Source organism: Pelecanus crispus, chromosome 3, assembly GCF_030463565.1.
Source record: "Pelecanus crispus isolate bPelCri1 chromosome 3, bPelCri1.pri, whole genome shotgun sequence".
NCBI lineage: Eukaryota > Metazoa > Chordata > Aves > Pelecaniformes > Pelecanidae > Pelecanus > Pelecanus crispus.
The window spans coordinates 18967026-18985620 of record NC_134645.1 but is presented as its reverse complement, the minus strand read 5'-3'; the positions used below and the strand labels follow the sequence as shown (position 1 = coordinate 18985620).

Genomic DNA, 18595 nt, shown 5'->3' with positions numbered 1-18595 from the left:
AGGCTTCAAATGTCTGTAAGCAGATGCAAATAAAGACAGCCTGGAAAGTATTTGTTGTAGATTTAAACATAAGGCTGTTCAAATAGACCAATAGAATGTCACAATGACTTAAGACATAAGCATTACCATTTCCAGTAAATCTTGTTTTGTAGGATTTCATAGGTGAAGTTTGTTTTAAATGTCATTAAATAAAAACCAGAAAGTCAATGATTTGCAAAGTAAAGCCATGAACTAAGATAAAATTATTCTACCTAATTTTAATTTCACTTCTGTAAACATATATACTCACAACTTTTCCCTCTTAATGTATTGTAATTTTTATTGACATGCACAAAAAAAAAAAAAAAGAAATTACCAGTAGGTATTAGAATTTACTTCCAAGACTTGGAGATACCAATTGACCAGAATTGGCTTTTAACATGAAAAACTAAATACCCAGCTAGCATCTGAGAGTCTGAGTTCAAATCTGTCTCAAGTTCTTAGGATCTAAACAGGAATATAAAGAAATACCTGTTCAAAGCGGGAAATAATTGCTTTCTGCATTTAACCTTTTTTAATATCTCAATTTTGTATTGCAAGTAGAGCATATAGCCATATGTATATGACAGTTAGTTTTGTTTAAAACCAATTTGTACATATACTTTTTTTAAAACACAGCAAAATTCAAGCTTAGCAAGAAAATGTTAATGTTTATGTATTATTTAGTCCCAGTATTGCCAAGGAGTCTGCCCACACAGAATCCCAACAGATGCTAAACAGATAGAAAGGCTGCCAAAAGCTGAAAGCATTGCATAGTCTCCATCTCACATTCAGTGTCATTTAAATTCAGATGTTAATCTCCACCTAGTTTATTGAAATCTACCAAACTGAGAAAAGGAGATCACATTTTAGTGATGTTTCAGGCTCCCAAAATCTTTTTTTTAAATGCATGTTCACCAATTTCCATTAACTTCTAGTTTGTAAAGTTACTTAAATTTTGTTAAGTAAGAATAACCAGATTTACAAGAAATCCTGAAAAGATAAGTCTTTGCCTTTGCTTTGTTTGTAGAGATATAGAATGCTAGCTTATGTGCCAGAGATGTCTGTAGAGGCTTCAGAACTCATAGAGGACTTACGGATGATTAAGATGCTAAAATGTGTGTGTCCACATAAAATAAATGAGATGCATATTCTGCACTTTCACTTGACAGTAGTGGGAATGTGCTGGTTTAAATTCACTGAATATATTGATAATTTAAACTCTTTATCAAAGACTTAAAAACTGTTTACTGTGCAAAATTGTTACATGATATCTAGGAATATTAGAACTTTGTCCCCTAAATAATATGTCATTTTGCTGCTTAGTGAACTGTAGAAAACATTGAAGATCTAAGAAGGCTTAATAAAAATATTCTTTTATAAATCATCCTAAACTGGAATGGAGAAGTCTTAATGAAAAATTAATCTTTTATACATGTTTAAGGAAATCGTTATAAAGAGAGGGTTAAAACTCAGCACAGTTTAGTGGGGTTTTTTGGTTTTGTTTTTTTTTTTAACACTTTCACTTTAGATGGGAAAGTTCCCTCTTTATATCTAGCACTGTTAAAAAATATACCTGACCCTCAGAAGCAAGTTATTACCCTCATTCAAACAAAACTTTACTGAGGATAAATTGCATATTTCAGAGAATCACAGAAGGGCTGAGGTGTCCTATCAGGTCCCATGGACGTGTTTTTGTCTAGTTTGTTTAAATGTACCCTTAATTAATCCTTCACTACTTAAGGCATCTTCATTTCTCCATGCTTTCCCACAGGTCTCAGGGGCCTGCAATTCCTTAAGTCTTAGCAGTAAAGACCAACGCAAAGAAGGCATTGAGTACCTTGACCTTCTTGTCCTTTGTCACCAGGTCCCCTGCCCCATTCAGCAGTGGGTCTGTGTTTTCCCCAGTCTGTGTTTTGCTGCTGATGTGCCTGTAGAAGTCCTTCTTGTTGCCTTTCACTTTCCTCACCAGATTCAGCTCCACATGGGCTTTGTCTTTCCTAACTGTTTCTAATCCTAATTGTTTCTGACAATGTAAAAAAGATGTTGCAGGTTTTCCTCTTAAGCTAGTGTCTTACGATTATTGAAGACTGAAATGCAGTTTGTTGTAGCTGAAAGAAGTTTCTGAGGATCAGCTTTCTCCTATTGATGAAGGCAATTTTTAGCAGCTTCTTCAGTTCTTTCTGTGAGAAAAGCAGTAGTGCTTTGTGAATCCTTGGAGTTCCTGTGTCAGATATAGGAGAAAGTATGTAGTAAATTGGGTAAAACTGATAAGGAGTAATATTTTTTCGGATGTTCCTGGCAAAACAAAAAAGAGAAAATGTAAAGCCAAGTCCCCCCTTCCTAACTCTCTATATTGTAGTTGCTAGGTGACATTGCCTTTGACAAGTGTAGTTTCATATGTAAAATGCTAATGGCATGTTACCCTTAAGGTGTTTTGCAGGATGTGCCCTGCAAGTGCTAATTTAAGAGGTAATAGAGGCACTTGACAGCTCTTAATGAAAGCAGTAGCTTGAAGATCACACATTGTCAGGCCTTTAGGTACAGTGTTGTAAGGCTCTCAAAACCCAAGAGAGGTTCACTAGAGCCTCTTCTTAGGTTCATGTTCTTGCAAATGGAAATGAGCTCCATTGCCTGTCTTGCAGAAACATTAGCTGAGAGGCAAGTGTTGAAAGAAACAACAGCAAGTTCAAGCAGTGGTGAATGTAGAAGTAGTAGGACTTGTTAGAACCAACAGGAGAACAGGCTCCATGGCCTGTTTTCCAAGAATGTGTAAATATTAAAGAACGATTAAAACAATGTAATGGAACAAGAAGCCAGAAGGGTCTCTGCCTGGATCTGGTACCCTAGGAAATGCAAAACCTGAATTTTATTTGAGGTTTGAAAACCTTTTGATGAACCTTGTGCTTTGAGCACAGCTGGGGTGATTTATGGCTTTGTGATTTCGATCTGTAACAGGCGGAACTTTGTGGGGTTGTGCTGCAGTTTTGAATTTTTGAGGTTTCAGATGTCAGTCATTAGCTTTTTCAGCCCTTCACTTAAACCTTTTAGCAGATACAATTTTTCTTCCAGCTGTTCATTCAGACATTTCAGATAAATAAAAATTAAGCAAAACAAAGCAATCCTACAGCCTGCTAAACAGGGTTCAAATACATAAGTCAGTTCTAGTTTCAGTTTTGTCTTTATTTTACTTGCCTACTTTATCTAATGTTGTAGTTTTCAAGTCAGGTGTAGTGTTTTTGAAAGAAAACAAAGTTGACAAGATTTGAATTTCTCATACTTTAAACTAAGTAGGGGTAACCAGGCTGTGCCTTGAAGAGACCATAACAGCTTGTTTTTATCAGGGTTTTGCTGATTTTAAATAGTAGGCCTGTGCGAAGTTAACATAATCTGTATTTTGCATATTGCTCCTAATTTGAGTCATGCCGAAGCACTGCTTGCATCTCAACTGGAAGGTTTGTCAGTTATAACTGGAGTTAGCATGACACGGCAGCTGCTTCTGTGTTCGTTTGGTAGCACAAAGACCAAAACACATTAACGCTATCAGTCATTCTTACCTCTCTCCCAATCCATTTGCAATTATTTACAATTCATAGAGAAGCTCAGTGAAACATCTTGTAAGTGCATTGCTGATGTGGATACAGATGGCCAAGTGTTACTTTGGGGGTGGCAACTTAAGGACAGATGAAATGAGTTAGCCAGTTGTACTGGGTTTGTGTAGCAAGGTTTTGGTAGCAGCGGGGCTACAGGAGTGGCTTCTGTGAGAAGCTGCTAGAAGCTTCCCCTGTGTCTGATAGAGCCAATGCCAGCTGGCTCCAAGATGGACCCGCCGCTGGCCAAGGCCGAGCCCATCAGTGATGGTGGTAGCGCCTCTGTGATAACATATTTAAGAAAGGGGGAAAAAAACCCCACTGGGACACAAACTGCAACTGGAGAGGGGAGTGAGAATATGTGAGAGGAATGACTCTGCAGACCCCAAGGTCAGTGCAGAAGGAAGGGGAGGAGGTGCTCCAGGTGCCGGAGCAGAGATTCCCCTGCAGCCCGTGGTGAAGACCATGGTGAGGCAGCTGTGCCCCTGCAGCCTGTGGAGGTCCCCGGTGGAGCTGATACCCACCTGCAGCCCATGGAGGACCCCACGCCGGAGCAGGTGGATGCTTGAAGGAGGCTGTGACCCTATGGGAAGCCTGCACCAGAGCAGGCTCCTGGCAGGACCTGTGGACCCATGGAGAGAGAGAAGCCCACGCTGGAGCAGGTTTGCTGGCAGGACTTGTGACCCTGTGGAAGGGACCCACGCTGGAGCAGTTTGTGAAGAACTGTAGCCCATGGGAAGGACCCACGTTGGAGAAGTTCATGGATGACTGTCTCCCGTGGGAGGGACCCCATGCTGGAGCAGGGGAAGAGTGTGAGGAGTCCTTCCCTGAGGAGGAAGGAGCAGCAGAGACAATGTGTGATGAACTGACCACAACCCCCATTCCCCGTCCCCCTGTGCCGCTTGAGAGGGAGGAGGTAGAGAAAATCGGGAGTGAAGTTGAGCCTGGGAAGAAGGGAGGGGTGGGGGGAAGGTGTTTTAAGATTTGGTTTTATTTTTCATTACCCTACTCAGTTTTGATTGGTAATAAATTAAACTGATTTTTCCCAAGTCAAGTCTGTTTTGCCCGTGACAGTAATTGCTGAGTGATCTCTCCCTGCCCTTATCTTGACCCATGAGCTTTTCGTTATATTTTCTCTCCCCTGTTCAGTTGAGAAGGGGAGTGATAGCGCAGCTTTGGTGTGGGCACTTGGCATCCAGCCAGGGTCAGCCCACCGCACCAGTGAAGGTGCATCCTCTGTGACTATCAACATACTGATAAATGAAGAGTGCCTAGGGCCATGCTCTGTCCCTGAGGCCAGCTGTCATGGGGAGGCTTGTGTACATGCTAATAAACTCTCGCAGTCTGTATGGAGGGTGGAGGTATGGAACTGCCACCTGGAAATAGACCATTTTCATTCGAAAGGATGCCTGGGGATTGCTTGGAAGAGTGCTAGCTGGGCCAGACTAAAACCTTCCCAGGGACCTTTCTAACAATTTAACAACATATACCATACCAGTGCCTGGGAACATTCCCTGGAAGCATTTCATATACAAGTATTGATACAGCCTCAATGTATTCAGGATGTTGGCAATGTCTGTTTTTTATTAACTCAATTAAAAAAATCACTGTAGGAAATTCAACATACATTTGCTATATAAGCATGAAATATTGCATATACTCCTGTTTCACTGTCAACTTGTGTGTCTGTTGAGCACTAATGTCTATTGATGGCCAAATCTTTCCTGACAGTTTGTCAGGAACCTGCTCTGCAACATGAATCTGATGGCCCAATGCAGAAGAGACATAAGATCTGTTTTGGCCTGATGCCAAGAGAGCTGGCAGAAAAAAACATGTATTCTAGGGAATAAGTACACATTATTCTTGAATCAGAAACTGCTAGTTGCAGCACTAAGCATATTTTACAGGAAGCAAAAGTAAATTCAGTGTGTTTTTCAATTTGTGCCGCACAACAATAAAAATTCATATTAATGCAACGTTTTTATGGTAGGATGGCTTGATCTTGAAAATGCAGCTACAATTCATGGTTAATGCCAAGCATACGCTCACATAGTGATACCTTCTACCATTGATTCAACAAATGAAAATGTTGCATTCTTGAGAAACAAGTTTTGATTTTTTCACGTGTCACACGTTGAGCTTCCTCTGTTTGCTATATCCACTTTCTCCTGGAGCCTTTTCTGTAATCATCTGACTGATGGTGTGATATATGCAGTGAATATCAGAACCTGTTTTCCCACTTTCTAATTAAAGCAGACATACTTTTGAAGAACGGTAATCTGGGAGCTACCTCAGTATGGTGGTTAAAAATGTATCTCATTGCAAGTTTGAATTTCAAATGAGGAATATACTTTTGCACCTTACTAAAGTAAGGCCTTAATGCCCGTGAAAGCTAATAATACAATATAATTTACCCCACATTAATTTCAGGGCACAGTTCTAAAAAGTGTCACTTTGAGATATTAGTATTGAAAGTATCTCAGTGCCTAAAAAGTCACCATGTTTTTCTTTTTTCTTTTTTTTTTCCAGATGTGGGACCTGCTGCAGAAGTTGCAGTTCATCATGACATACATTGCTCCCTGGCAGATTGCCTGGGGATCATCGTTCCATGTTTTTGCTCAGCTCTTTGCAATACCTCATATCCTTTATAAATTTGTTTTTCTTTATTCTTAAATTCCTCTTCAATTATGTAACTTATTTACAGTGTTTGAAGAAGGTGCAAAATTCCTAGGTAAATGATTTTAAAATGTGAAAATGCTTGGAGCATCTCCTGAGAAATACAGTTTTCTCTCTTTCTTGGCTGCATGGGATCTGAAACCAGGAAATTGAACTCTGACTCAAACTGGTCTGTTTATGCCTGCTCACTTCCCAACGAGCCACATTCTGCAAATCACTTACTTCCACTGTCCTCAGCACTGACTTTCCAGACAGAAGCATTGTGACTGACATATTAGCTCCAACTTGAGTGGACTTTTATGTATGCAGAAGCTAGTTTTGTAAAGTGCTTAGTATATGGCTGACTGAGCTCTAAAATATTAGTTGCTTTCTCAGTTGCTTCTAGTTGATACCTCAGATACAAATTCATTTCAGTGAGCCAATTTCTGTTGCAGCTGTCCTGGATTTTTACATTTTAATGTACGTTTTTCATTGTGGTGCTGAGAAGCATTCTCTTTTCCACATTTCCACTCTGTTTTATGAGGAACAATACATGTTCATCAACACCAAAGCAGTCCTTCGGAAACAGTCTGTTTCAGTGCCTGTTCCAGGGCTGTGAACATTGTTTTTGTGGATATGGAAAGTAAAACACAGAGTTCAATGGCCCTGAAACATCTGTAAGGTTAAACAATATATGTTGGATTTTTTGGAACAAAAATTTTTCAGCTTAAAGTCTAATTCCGTTAGAAGCTTGGTTTAATACAGGTGTCGTGGTTTAGCCCCAGCCAGCAACTAAGCACCACGCAGCCGCTCGCTCACTCCCCCTACCCCGATGGGATGGGGGAGAGAATCAGAGGAGTAAGAGTGAGAAACACTCCTGGGTTGAGATAAGAACAGTTTAATAATTGAAATAAATAAAATAGTAATGCTAATAGTAACAGTATAATAATGATAATAATAATAATGATACACGAAGCAAGTGATGCACAATGCAATTGCTCACCACCCGCCGACCGATACCCAGACAGTTCCCGAGCAGCGATCGCTGCTCCCTGGCCACCCCCCCCCCAGTTTCTATACTGAGCATGACGTCATATGGTATGGAATAGCCCTTTGGTCAGTTTGGATCAACTATTCTGGCTGTGCCCCCTCCCAGTTTCTTGTGCGCCTGGCAGAGCATGGGAAGCTGAAAAAGTCCTTGACTAGCATAAGCAGTACTCAGCAACAACTAAAAACATCAGCATGTTATCAACATTCTTCTCCTACTAAATCCAAAACACAGCACTATGCCTGCTGCTAGGAAGAAAATGAACTCTATCCCAGCCGAAACCAGGACAACAGGAAAAGACAAAAAATGAAATAAAACACTTTAACTGAACAAATTTAACTTTACTGACATCTAAAGCATTTTCAGAGACGAACTTTTCATTTCTTCCTTCACTCTCAACCAAAGTTGTGGAAGAAGAGTTGACAAAGTGGTTTTAGTTCAGACCTACTGAAGAGTTTACTTTGTACTGTTTATTAGATACATGCACTTAAGTCTTTGTCCCTTTCATCCCACAGTGGTTTTTTCCCCCCTTCAGTGATTTCTTCCCTTTGCTCTTGCTGTGATATGTTGAATCATATGCAGCATTGATTAACTGTGCTTACTTTCTAGATAGAAAGTATAAATGAGAACCTTGGACAGAGGGAATTGCAGACAGAGTAACTCCGTGAGGGAAAGCTTTAGATTGTCTATTACAAAAGGAAAGCATTATAAAAATAGTGATCTGTCTGAGCACTTTGAGTGCTTCATAGCAAATTATTACAGAATTCCACAACAAAAACATCTCTGTATAAATTGCAGGAGAATTGTATATAAGGTTATTTAGTAAAACATTTAAAAACTGAGATTGTATTTGAACGAGTTTCCCTTTGGTCACGAATATTTTGTGCAGTGATAACTGTTCTCTTGGTAAAAGTACCAATTAAGCTTTGTAGAATGGAAAGCAGTTAACTAAACAGGATTTAATTTATTTACACAGTTATTACTAGAGTTACCTAGACTAGTTTTCTGGTTTTTATTTTTATAATATCCTCTGTAAATGCAAATCTGTCTTTTAAGGCAATGTTGCAATTATGATACTGGTTAAATGCCCAAGTTACTATTTCCACAACAACAATAACTTTGCCTTTTTGCATGGTATTTTTATTTGTTGTTGCCATAACCCTGCAAACAGTACTGATGAATGCATGTTGCAGTTTGCAGAGGCACCAAGCCTGCCATTTCTTTGCAGATTTTAATTATTTGTGGTTCTTAATTGCCTAAATCACTCCTGCGAACAGGACGTAAATTTTTAAATTGCAGAGCGCCTCTGTGGGCTTTTGCCATAGAGCTCAGCGATATGAAAAGTTCTGCATGCTTTAATATATTTGGTCCCGGTGCGTGGAGCTTTACCTGGTGGAGGTTGTGGAGCCTCCACCATAAGAGATCTTCAGGAACTTAGATGAACATCAGTCAGGAGTCATGTAGATTTAGCTGATCCTTCCTTGTTGCTGCTAGATGGACTAGATGACCCCTCAAAGTCCCTCCTCATCCCAAAAGACGAGGAATGGGAATGGGCTTCTGGCTTGAGGAGAGATCTGCAACTCCACTTCCCAGTGCTTAAATGAGTAGCAAAAGGTTATGTGTTTCCATTTATCAGTGTACTGAGAAAGTCAGTGCAGTTTGTAGTCAAGGAGGATCTTACGTAATAAATCAACAGTGAGAATTGGAAAGAAAGGATTTGTAGTTCAGATTATCCTATTTATGAGAGTTTCTGCTTTGGCTTTTTCAGGATTACAGCTCTAACATCAGAAAAGGAAGCCCTGTGATGCTCTGTTCTCCCATCTTCTAAGTGATCGTGTGCTTGGAAGTGATGAAATAGTTTTTGGCCCATAGAAATTGCAATTAGAAATGTGGGTTTTGGGAAACAGGATTTGCACTGGCCTTACTGCATAGTTTTGTGTTAAAAGAAAGGGATGGAAGACTTTGAAAATGTCAGTCTTTCAGTTACTTGTTTTGAAACTGATTGGAATTTAAACAGATTTTTGAATGACAAGAATTAATCCTCAAAATAGAATGTTTTATTTCATGATGAAGGGTTTTTAGTTATTTCTTCTTCTCAAAATTTGATTTTGGCCATATTAAAAGAAAACCTACTATTCACAAGGAAACAAGTTCTGCTTCTATGCTGTGTAACCTAACAAAGATGGTACACAGGAAAACTGGCTTGGAACATAGAGTAATAAAGCATGCCTTTAAGTTTTTGGCTGTTCTTTTTTATAGAATCATAGAATAGAATCATAGAATTGTTTAGGTTGGAAAAGACCTTTAAGATCATCCAGTCCAACCATTAACCTACATTACCAAGTCCACACTAAACCAATCAAGGGTAGACTAGACTAAGCCATGTCCCAGAGTGCCACGTCTACCCGTTTTTTGAAGACTTCCAGGGATGGAAGTGCTTATTTTCTACTTAAACATAATTAAAGCATTGGTTTTAAAAAAAATTACCTAATCAAAGGAAATCGGGTAACATCAAATAAAAAAAAACCCTGATAACAGATAATTGCCCACTGTACATAGCAACTGTGTATGTAAGGGAGTTGGGTGCTGTTGCTTGCTCTCATGACACATTTACATATATGAAACACTTTATTAAAATCACTCTTCACAAGTCAAATGGGAAACGTCTTCCAGCGTACATATAGTAGAGCATTATGTCTTTTAGCAAAAATAAAACTGTTGCTACTGATTATGTCTTCAACACAAAGTTCACGGTAGAGGGCTAAATGTCTTAACTCATGATAGTGGCAATTTTTAAATCAATCATGACATTAGAACTCTCTTCAGAAAACTTAATTTGCTGTCCTTATCTGCCCTCCTTGTTCTCATTTTGTCTCTTCATCTCCCATGCTTCCTTCCCTTATCTGACACTTGTAAATACTTGTTCATCTTTCACAGCCAGTGCTGGTTATGACTACAGTGTAATGTGACAGTTTAACTTTTTTGATGCACTTGCTTCCTGCTCTGTCCTCTCTGTTGCTTTTTGAACTTTAGACTCTTGAGGGCAGTTCACTTTGCAAGCTCACTAATGCACAAAGACACTGTTCCAGACCACTCTTTTTTAATAAGTTGCAGGGATTTGAGAGATACCTTTTGGCAAATACTTGTTTTTAGATTTTGCAGATTGCTTTGAAAGCATGGCTAGCTAGCCTTTTTATGGAAATACTGTACCACAAATGATGCTACATGTGTTAAAATGTTTTTTTTGTGAAGTCTCAAAGTCTGTGGGACACACATACAGGGTATTATTATAAGAAGGTTAGTGAAAAGACTGTGGTTATTGGGTGATTTGACCTGAATTTTAGTTTGAGATGCACTTGAGTGTTCTACTTCGATAGTCACTCCTTAGTCCGTGATGTCTTTATCTGGCACCTTCCTCCCAAGACTGATGGAGGGAGCGACAACTATTCTCTCATGCCAACTTGGAAACTTTTTTCCTGAGATTTCATGGACGTGGTATGAATTAATGAAGAATTAAAGCCTAAGATTTAATTTGTTAGGGTTTTTTAATCATGTTCTTTTCAGTTCGCGTGTTTTTTCAGTATCCTTGTCCATCTCCTCATATGCTTTCCAGCAATCTGGAATATGAATTTACATTTAAAGTAAGCTATGGATTCAGGCATTCATTATGATGATTATGATTATTCATTATGATTAATTACGTATATATTTCAAAAAGTATGAAACGCTGAACACTTTTTACCTTTCAGTCAGTATGGAATATTAAATTGTGAGTAAAAATAACATGAAAGCATGATTTTAAGCCAGCAAGTTGGATTAATAGAGGCATAGTTGTTTCTCCACATACTAGGTCATTCCAAAATAAGCAGAAACTCACTGAACGAAATACTGGACACATTGGGAGCAAGACTCCAGTGCAGAGAGCTGAGAATTTCCAAGAAAATGAGGTTTTGGGGAATTTTGTGTGTGTCAGACTCTGGAAAGACAATTTGTGTTATAGAAGGTACGCTAAGGTAGCTGGAAAAGGGCACTTACTGCTCTGCCTGTGCTCAGGATCGGTCCTCGGGCAGAGATTAGACAGGGTCACCCTGCTAATAATGTACTCTGTTCAGACATCTAGCCTCCATTACCACTGTGTAGCATTGAAGAGCCACTGATAACATGCTGGTAATTGGCAATTTGGCACTGCCTGCCTTCCTTTCCTTTCTTTACCACCTGTTTGGTAAAATAAATAACAAAAAACCAAAAATAAATTGTTCAAAGAACTGCCTCAACAGTGGTTTAAAAGTATGAAGAATCGTTTGTGTTACCTTAACTTGCAGTTTTCAGACTCTGCTATGCTTTTTTTTCAAACTCTGGCCACTTCAGTCTTTTCTACACCACTGAGTCCATTTCTTGGTAGTGTCATCTTTATCGCATCATACGCAAGACCGATCAAGTTCTGGGAGAAAAACTACAAGTAAGACTATTCAGAATTTTTCTACACTTTTTATTTGTAAAGGTTTTGCTCTCTTTAGTTTCATTTCTGGAGGTATTTTTCTTTCTGAAGATAATCCTTAAATTGTTGTAGAGCATGAGAGGTTAATCTTTGAATGTTGATTCTGGTGTTTTACTATTTCATGGTTATTTGGTTATTTCTGAAAATGTTTTTAAACAATTATCCCTAGGTTACATGAGGTGTCATGTTGCATTTGTTGTACAGACATACAGTAACAAAGTCGTGAAGAAAAAAAAAAAAAAATCAGTAAAACTCCTGACTCCTAAAACTCCAGTTGTCAGCCTTTTTTGTCTCGCTAGCTAGTGTTAGCAACTAAATCTGTGAAGCCTTTGGCACTAGAAGTCAGGCTGGATTAATAGATTTTATACTAGCCTGATTAAATGTTACCGTTTGGGATGTGGCAGGTAACTCTCATAGTGAAGTGATGATGAGAGTGTATTGTCATTACTTGCTACATCTGATCTTGGAGTTTGAGTGAAGAATTCGTTGCTTTTGTCAGATTTTAGCTGCTATTCATTCAGTTCGACAAGGACATAAACGTAGAATATTGAAAAGATTTAATAAAGAGCTTCTGCTCCTTCCACCCAGTAGCATTTAAAAGCTCTTGGGAACTGGGATCTAATGGGCTCCCAACAAGAGTACTGGAGACAGGGAAACACTTCCCTTTCCAGATGGAGGCAGTTTTTGCAAGGGATGAATGAGCGGCCTGCAACTTTAGGGGCTGGATACAGTGACTAAGGGGGGTCCTTTGAGTCCTGCGCTCTGGGCAGTGCATGAGCTCTTCGCCACCTACTAACATGTAACCTGGCTCGGAGTAACTTATTGCAGCTGCAGAACGGTGGTTTGAGGTATAAAGTGAAAATTGCATTGGCCACATCAGGACTTGGCTGGATCAGTGAGAAGTGCTATACGCTTAGCACACGTCTTGTATTGGGACCGCTGATGTATCTGAGCATCTCAAAAGAATTCAAAACCAGAAGTTACAGTGATTGATTTTTCCATCTTGTAGAAGAAAGGATCTGATTACTTTGAAGAGTTTTATTTTTGTTTCAATTTGACTTGCGTCAGTGAGTGAATATGTATGTATCTATAAAGAAATTACACAAACAAAGCCAAGTCACATAAAGAGGCTTTGTAATTGCTTCTGAGATTTGTGGAAACCTTTTTGGGGGGTAGCTGAGTTTTGTACAGTGGGGCCAGAACTTAAAAAAACTCTCACCTTTTTTTGGGTCAACAGCTTCATTATTTTGTAAAAGTGAAGTTGAGGGGAGTGGTGGAAAGGCAGGAAGCTGCCATTAATCCCATAGAGCGTGTTACATTTTTGGACAGAAACTTTGAACCACATTAGGTAGGGAGTGGAGAATTTAGTATCTGCAGGGTTTTACTTCAACCAGAGCATTTTGAAGGCCTGTGGCTTCTTTTCTAAGTACGGGTTAGAGTATCAAACTCAGTTGTAGGCACATTGCTTCCGTGTAGTTAGGTTAGTGTAGTATCTGTAGGTTGTTGCAGATGGAGGTAGAGGGACCATTTGCATTTGCTTTTGGTTTGTCAAAGGCTTTTGGGATGAGATGAACAGAAGATACTCAAAGGAAATGTCAAAAGATGGCACTTGGTGGGCGACACTTAAATAAGGGGGTCTTGTTTTCATCAGTACTGACCATCTGTGACTCCCACTAAGGGAAGTAAAAATTTAATTATTAATTAAAAATAATTAATATTTATTGTTATTTAATTATTAATAAAAATTAATTACCCATAAACTGTAAAACCCCAAGTGCAAAAACCTAACCCTTTTAATACTTTAAACCACCACTACTTGTTCTTTCAAAATAAGCAGCAACTGCAACTTTGTCTTCAACATGAATGAAGTTAGGCTCTTTGTGAAAAATTCACGCTTTGTTAGAAATTCTAGTGTATCTTTTATGATCTTCGCTTTTAAAACATAAAAACCACAACCATGCCCCTCAAAAACCTTTCAGAAGTAGAAAACAGCCTTGTAGAAGATTCAGATAGTCATCAATATGAAATAAATGTTTGCCTGAACCTGTGGCATCCCACAATATGCACATGTAATGACTCCTCCTAAATGCGTATTCATTTGGTCTCTAGCACTTCTGATTCTCCTTTGCCTCGCTTCCATTTCAGTATTTCATTGCTCAAATGAAGACCTGAGCAGAGCGAGTGAGCATTCGACTGGAAAACTCCTGAGTCATTAAAGGGACACAGTGAAAAGACAGAAAAAGGAAAGGGAAGGGAGTAATTTTGTATTAAGAATAGGGAAATTTTCTACAAAATACTTAAAATATTGAACAAAATGAGACAGGCCTTGCCTTACCGCTTTAAACCTTGACTCTTCAACATCTAAAAATTCAAAGGTATGGCATGATTGCTTTCTTTCAGAGCTGTGGAGTTAAATAGGATTGGGAGCTTGAGCTGCAGTGGAAAGTTGTTCTGGCTCCTGCACTGACCTGCGTTTGGGCTGCGGTGCCCTATGGCCAGATGTGCACTGAGTTTTCAGGTGCTGGAAGACAAAACAGAACAAACAGATGGGGAAGTTAGTGTATAGATTTCTTTTTTGGAGTACATTGACAGTTACTTCTGTGAATTTCAGCTCAGGGTATTCATGGAAAGTCACAGGTTCACTACAGTGCAGTCTGAGATGCTCATAGGAAGCAGAAGCTCTGGCAGATTTTTTTGCTATTTCCATACTCATTGCCCGTTGACAGGAACTTTTGCCCAGGGGAAAGCTACCTTCAATGTGTCTTATATAGCTTTTTTTTTGTTTCTTTTGGCTGCTTTGCATAGTCATTTTCAAACACTTCCTTGCTGTATTGATGACTGCATTAAATTACCACATTTATATTAGCTACGCAAAAACTCATTTACATTTATATGAAGTTACAGAGGTAGTCAATTCCATGGTTATATTTTTTTATACTTTAACCTCTTAATTGGACTAACTGAAAACAATTTTGACAAGCAGTCTAGATATCAAAATACCATGGTTTTGTTTTTCTTCCAAGTCATAAATTAGGTTGCTTTCTTAAGAGTGTCATTTCTGTTCATCAGTATATGCACACTTCACTGCTGTCAAGCAAACTTCATTTTTTTCTTTGTTTCACTTAAGGAAAACTTATTTTTGCATCTCATTTGGGCCAACAGTGTGAAATTAGATGAGGCAAAAACCACTTGGTGCATTTTCTGTAGAGTGAATCCAAAGTTGAAGCTTTGGACATCAGCAAGCAGAGAGTACCATGTTTATTAATAGAGCTTGGCTATTAGGCCAGTAGCCCAAGTGGTGAGCAACTGCTTCATCTGTTCCTTAAAGTGCTGGATTAGTTGTCTCTATCTGTTTTTCTGGGTGCACACATGCACATCTTGCATTTCCAGTGTTTCTTTTAGTCCCACTTTTTCTGCTGGCTAAAGAGGAGTTTGATTCCTCAGGTTTCTGACTGGGCATCTGCCACTCTAGATGATGTGAGCTGGAGCTGAAAGTCTTAAAGAATTAAGATGATGGCTTGTTTGTTCTTTCAAGGAGATGAGGGAACTCAAGTGGGTATAAAAAAAAAAAAAAAAAAAAGATTAATTTTGGCAGTAAGCAAACTGTGAAATTCCTAGCAAGCTCTTCAAAATTCTGGAACCATACTGTGCCTGTTTGTAGTCTTGCAGCGTGTGCGCAGACATGGGTGTTCTTCCCTGCAATCAGTAGATACCATTTGTTTATAGTGTGCACTTTGGTACTCACTGCGTTCAGAGTCTAGTACACCAATAGATCACTGGGGTCAGGGATCTTTCAGGGGGGAAAGGGAAGGGTGACTTCAAGAGGAAGAAGAAATAAGGCAATAAGGAAGGTAAGAACAAACAACTTCTCTTGCAACCACTTTTTACAGCTTTTGCTGCCATTGTTGTTGAAAAGAGAGGGGTGTAAAATCAGAAAGCTGGCCTGCTGCTCATGAGCTGGTTGCCTTGTGGGAGTCCAACTATGAGAAATTTTCTCTCTCTCTCTTTTTTTTTTTTTTTTTTTAAATAAAAGTTTGACTTTCTCCTGCCCTTAGCCTGGGTCCTGCTTCCCAGTTTGAAGTGTCCTGTTTTAGTCTTTATTTTCACAGCTGTTGGAATGATTACGCTGTAGATGTCAGAGAGAGAAAAGGAAATAGCAGTAAATCTTGTTTAATGTATAGGCACTTTAAAGCATAAAGTGTTTGTTCATGTTGTTCCATTCCTCTGCTTTGCTTTTTTTCTTAAAGACTTTGTCATGCTGCAGCCTGACTCTGTCCCCCTCCTCCCTTCCTCTTATCTTGCTTTGTATCTTGGATAAGGCAATGGACAGAACAGAGTAGGAAGTTTACTTTCATTCCCCAGTGGGTCTAACAGCTGGATCATGTCGAGCAGCCTTCTCGGCTGCAGCTGTGACTTGTCCCTGCAAACAGCAAACTGCCACCAGGAATCCAGAGATTTTGCTGCCTACAAGCCGCTCATCTCTCTCCTGCTCCTTCTTTCTTTGTTGGTCATCTGGCTCAGTGCCTATTTTTGGGTAAGGCACAGCTTGCATTTGCTTTGAAGAGTCTTGAGTGAATTACTATGTGGTGTAACTGAATTTGTTAGGTGTCTCTAAAGAGGCTGTGATTAAATTGCCAGTTATCTCAGAATGGCATTACAGGACACAACTCTGTGTTTGAGAATACATGAGCAAGCCTTTCTTTTCTCCATCTTTTTAAAAAGTGTATCATTGTGTTATTGTTCCGGTCATTGTGGTCTGGAAAATAGCCACCTGTAAGGTTAATACAGCTGGGAATGGAGGGTTGAGGAAAACCTGCCTTGCCTCAGATCTAGTGCAGCTGGCATTTTCTTTTTTCTTACTGGCTCACTTACCCTGCCCATCGTGGATAGCCAGCAGGTGGAATGGGAAGAGTTTTCCCAGTGTAGATATAATTCAGGTTGACCCCACATTATGCACGTGTGTGGGAAAAGGAGTTGTGAAATGTAGCAGTCTGCTCCCTCCCTTTTTCCCCTAAAATAACAGGCCTTCCACTTCTAAATCCTTATTTTTAACACACCCTAGAGCATCTGGTTTCCCTGTGAGCCTGCTCATCTGTTACAGCTGCTAAAACCCCTGTTCTGAACACAAAATGTCATTCAACCATAACTGTCTATGGGTCTTGTTTGGGAGCTGCATGTTCAGACCTTTCAAGTTATCTTTTTTTAGGGCTAGATTTCTTTTTTTAGTCATTTCTTGCTATGTTGTTTGATTTTTTCACATGTTCTTAGACCTCTGTAGTGGTGATGTTTACAGAGGAACAACTCCAGCAGCTGTTTGTAGTTGAGTAATGCCTTGGACATTGATTTATAATGAATACTTTAAACAAAGGTACATTAACCTCTGAAGTCAACAACTATAGCATAACCTAAGCATAGGAGAACCTTTTTTCCCCTAATCAACAGGAGTTAGTGTTTGCCTTATTTCCTCAAATATCACTTCAGAAATGTTCTGATGACTGTCGCTGCACATTCCCCTTACTTAGGGTTCAAACTTTTCTGAATACTTCCAGCCACCTGGCATGAAAGCCACATTGCAGCCATGAGTTTTACTGTTCATTACAATCATTTTAGTTTCTTCTGAACTGTTTCTCTTTCTCTGCTAAATTTTGTGTTTCTCTCTGCTTCTCTTTATACAGTATAGAATATATATTCTATACTCTATACAGTTTTTTATGAACTGACCAGAAAGAAGTAGTATATTCCAATTGCACAACTTTAAAGTGTACTGAGGTTCCAGTTCCTTTGTTGTCAGCTATTACTCAGTTTTATAAATGCTACCCGCTTTGATGACCATGGCTCTCTTAAGAGAAGTCTTCACTGAGTTGGCCTCAGGGCTCCTCCAGGCTTTTACTGATTGTTAGGTTAATTTAGAACTCAGCAAAATAGGATAAATAAGTATCAGTGTGTAGATAAAACCAAAATGGGTACTTATTAGTGCCTGGGACTTACAAGTCAAAACAAGTAGGACCAATGAATCAGTGGTTTTTAGTCTGAATTTTTGGTGCATTGTCTTCAAATCAGAGGGGCTGCCTGGTCCTGTTCACAAAGCATGTGGAATTTTGGTGAGAGTCTTTCTGGAGACTTCAAGGGGATTTAGATTCTTGAGCATCCAGCCTAGACTGGTACTGGGGAATGCTTAGGCCTGGCTTGGGTGCCCTTTTGGGTACAGCATTCCTACTGACTGTAGTGGCACTCCCTGGCTGGCAGTGATGCAAAAACTGAAATGTTAGCAAGTTGCTGCTATTTTTCTTTCATTACTCTTCTCTTATAACTGGCAGATTTCCCTATAAAGATACTTTTTGGGGGGGGGGGGGGGGGGAAATGCTCCTCTCTTGAAACAATGAGTATAAACTGGTCTTTGAGAAGCTGCACCCTGTTCTCCAGGTGCATGTGTGGCCATGGTTCTGGCACTGGGGGAGAGAATAGAGAAAACCAAAATGTTTGAAGAACAAGGAACAACTTTGTCTGTACTTCAGCCTTAGTTCTTCATGAGCCCTCTGAAGTTACACATTATTCGTTAGACTTACTCATCTGACTGTCTTCTCAAGACCATTCCCTGCCTCCTCCCTGCTGTAGTGCCTGTCTGCTATGTATCTTCATATTGCACACCACCAGTACTGCCCATGGGCTTGTACCTGCAACACTTGCCTGGTTTGGGAGTCTTTAATCTCTTTCAGGTGTGTAGGGCTTTGAGGAGTGACAAAGCCACAGCATTCAGGTGCAGGAGGTGTTGCTTCAGGTAAAGCC

General features: G+C 39.5%; 1 protein-coding gene across 1 annotated transcript in view; it reads left to right on the top strand.

Annotated features, from left to right (window-relative positions):
• PCNX2 (pecanex 2) overlaps positions 1-18595 on the top strand; it is a 164026-nt gene that overhangs the window by 96521 nt on the left and 48910 nt on the right. The window contains exons 22-23 of the mRNA XM_075707554.1: positions 6138-6248; positions 11643-11770. Coding sequence (XP_075563669.1) covers positions 6138-6248; positions 11643-11770 — 239 coding nt within the window. The remainder of the gene's footprint in view (positions 1-6137; positions 6249-11642; positions 11771-18595) is intronic.